Below are 2400 nucleotides of genomic sequence, written 5' to 3' on the forward strand. Positions count from 1 at the left end.
CTCTTTTCTCATTCCCAGTTACTCCCTTCCTCTTCGCCCATCCCATTGGATCACCCGTCAATGCTCTTGAGCCTGTCCTCAACACGGAACTCTCAACGGGAATTCCAACTGCGGCGTTTTCCCACTGCCTTTCCCTCCCTTTTCCCGGGATTCCCAGAACCCRATCCCGACCCTCACCTTGGCACAGGGGGATGGCTTCCCTCCAGTGGAAGTGGCCCTGGGGGTGCTGGGCGCAGGTGCTGGTGCTGTGGCCCACCAGGCGGTAGCCGGCGTCGCAGCCGAAGCGCACGGTGCTGCCGGGGCGCAGCCCGGAGTGGCTCAGGATCATCCCGTGAGCGGGAGGCTGCGGGAGGCTGCAGTAGGGAGCTGGGAAAGAGGGAGGAGAAAGGGAATCGTCACTGGATGGGCAGAAATGGGGTCATTTCCTTCCCCACTGCTGGGAATTGCATCTGGTTGTGATCCTGATTGTGACCCCACAATCCTGGCTCTGATTGTTAAAGGGTGGTTGAGAAACAAATCAAAGCTGCAAGGTTTTTCCCTGGAATTTCTCCTGGTTGTGATCCCACAATCCTGGTCCTGATTGTTACAGGGTGGTTGAGAAAGAACTCAAAGGTTTCTCCCTGGAACTTCTCCATATTAAGATACTACAATCCTGATCCTGATTGATTGAGAAAAGACTCGAAGATTCCAGGTTTCTCCTTGGAATTTCTCCTGATTGGGATCCTACAATCCTAGACTGATTGATAAAGAGGGGTCGAGAAATAACCCAAAGTTTCCAGGTTTCTCCCTGGAATATCTCCCGACTGTGATCCCACAATACTGGCTCTGACTGCTCCAGACTGGTTGAGAAACAAATCAAAGCTCCAAGATTTCTCCCTGGAATTCCTCCTGATTAACATCCCACAATCCTGGTTCTGACTGTTAAAGAGGGATTGAGAAAGAACTCAAAGTTTCCAGGGAATTTCTCCTGTTGTGAACCCACAATCCCATTTCTGCCTGTTCCAGACTGGTTGAGGAACCAACCACAACTTTCAAGATTTTTCTCTCGAATTTCTCCTGATTGTGATCCCAGAATCCCATTTTTGACTGTTCCAGACTGGTTGAAGAACCAGCCCCAGCTCCAAAGTTTCTCCTGGACAGAACCTGCCTGTCCCAGCCCGGAACAAGCCCGGCTTTGTGCACGTCCACCCCCACATCCGGATTTTTCCTGCGGGAACTCCACGGATTCTCCCGGCCGGGAACTCACCGGAGTAGCGGATTTTGAAGCCTTTCCTGTTGTAGGCATGGTCGGAGGACCAGCGCAGGTAGACGCTGTTCCCGCTGCTGGTGACRGTCAGAGGGGCCGAGGAATTCCCGCTCAGGGACAGCAGCAGGGGGCTCTGCCCGGAGGGACCTGGGGAATGGGGACAGGAAAGGTCCAAGCTGCCCCGGAGCTGCTCGGGGGGCTCGGTGTCCTGGTGTGGGGAGTGGGCACTCCGAGCTTTTCCCATAGGAAAAGCAGCTCGGAGATCCCTGTGGACACAAATTCCAGGGAATCCTGCTCCTGGCAATCCAAAAMCCCACAGATGAGCCCGTAAAAATGGGATTTGTTCCAGCAGAGCATCATCATGGCTCCCGTGTTCTGCGTTGGAATCCTCTCTCCGTTCCCAAGAATTCCTGGGCTCAGAGAATCCGCTCCCTGTGGCCTTCAGAGAGGAGAATTCCCGCTTCCCCACCCCATCCCCTGCAGCGATCTCTGCTCCGTTTCCTTGGAAAAAAAAAAGGATTTGGCTTCAAATCCACCCAAAAACCAAACCACTGGGAATTCCTTACAAGGGGAATCACTGAGGCTCTTGAGGAGCTTTCTGCAAAGCCAGGAGAAGGTTCCAGGTGGGAATCTGGCCCTGGAATGCTCCTTCCCCTTTGATTTCCACAGGATTATGGAATCCCAGGAAACTTCGGGATGGAATCATCAGAAGGGCGGGGAAATCCTGGAAATCCTCCCTTACCGTCGAAGATTTCGAACTCGTCGAACTGCTTCTCGCTGAGGAAGTAATCGATGGTGAGCGAGATGTTGTAGCCCGGCTCGAGCTGCAGCACCCAGGAACAGGTCTGGAAGTGAGGATAACTGCCCTGGGAGCTCTGGCTCAGGATCACCCCGCTGGAATCCGTCAGCAGCTGGTTCATGGGGCACGGCACTGCCAAGGGAAATGGAAATTCCGGGTTTTTTTGGGAAGGATTGAAGCATGGGGTCGGTCCTGGCCAGCCAGGTCAAGATGTTGGAAAATGTAACAGTTTGGAAATTTTTGATGTCATTTTAATCAGATTTTGTTGGCCTTTGCCCCGGGGAAGGCGCTGAAGTTTCTTTGCAGGGCATTGTTCCACCAGGGGAGGCCTGAGGAGCTTCACAGCTCAACAGAG

The 2400-nt window shown here is 53.5% G+C and overlaps 1 protein-coding gene across 1 annotated transcript in view; it reads right to left on the reverse strand.

Annotated features, from left to right (window-relative positions):
* The window catches only part of LOC130586565 (CUB and sushi domain-containing protein 2-like), a gene marked incomplete at its 5' end in the record, with an annotated part of 54308 nt that overhangs the window by 20478 nt on the left and 31430 nt on the right, over positions 1-2400 (reverse strand). The window contains 3 exons of the mRNA XM_057387413.1: positions 177-366; positions 1247-1393; positions 1989-2177. Of these exons, the coding sequence (XP_057243396.1) occupies positions 177-366; positions 1247-1393; positions 1989-2177 (526 nt within the window). The remainder of the gene's footprint in view (positions 1-176; positions 367-1246; positions 1394-1988; positions 2178-2400) is intronic.

Source organism: Malurus melanocephalus, unplaced genomic scaffold, assembly GCF_030028575.1.
Source record: "Malurus melanocephalus ecotype Western Australia unplaced genomic scaffold, MMel_1.1 scaffold_1209, whole genome shotgun sequence".
Lineage (NCBI taxonomy): Eukaryota > Metazoa > Chordata > Aves > Passeriformes > Maluridae > Malurus > Malurus melanocephalus.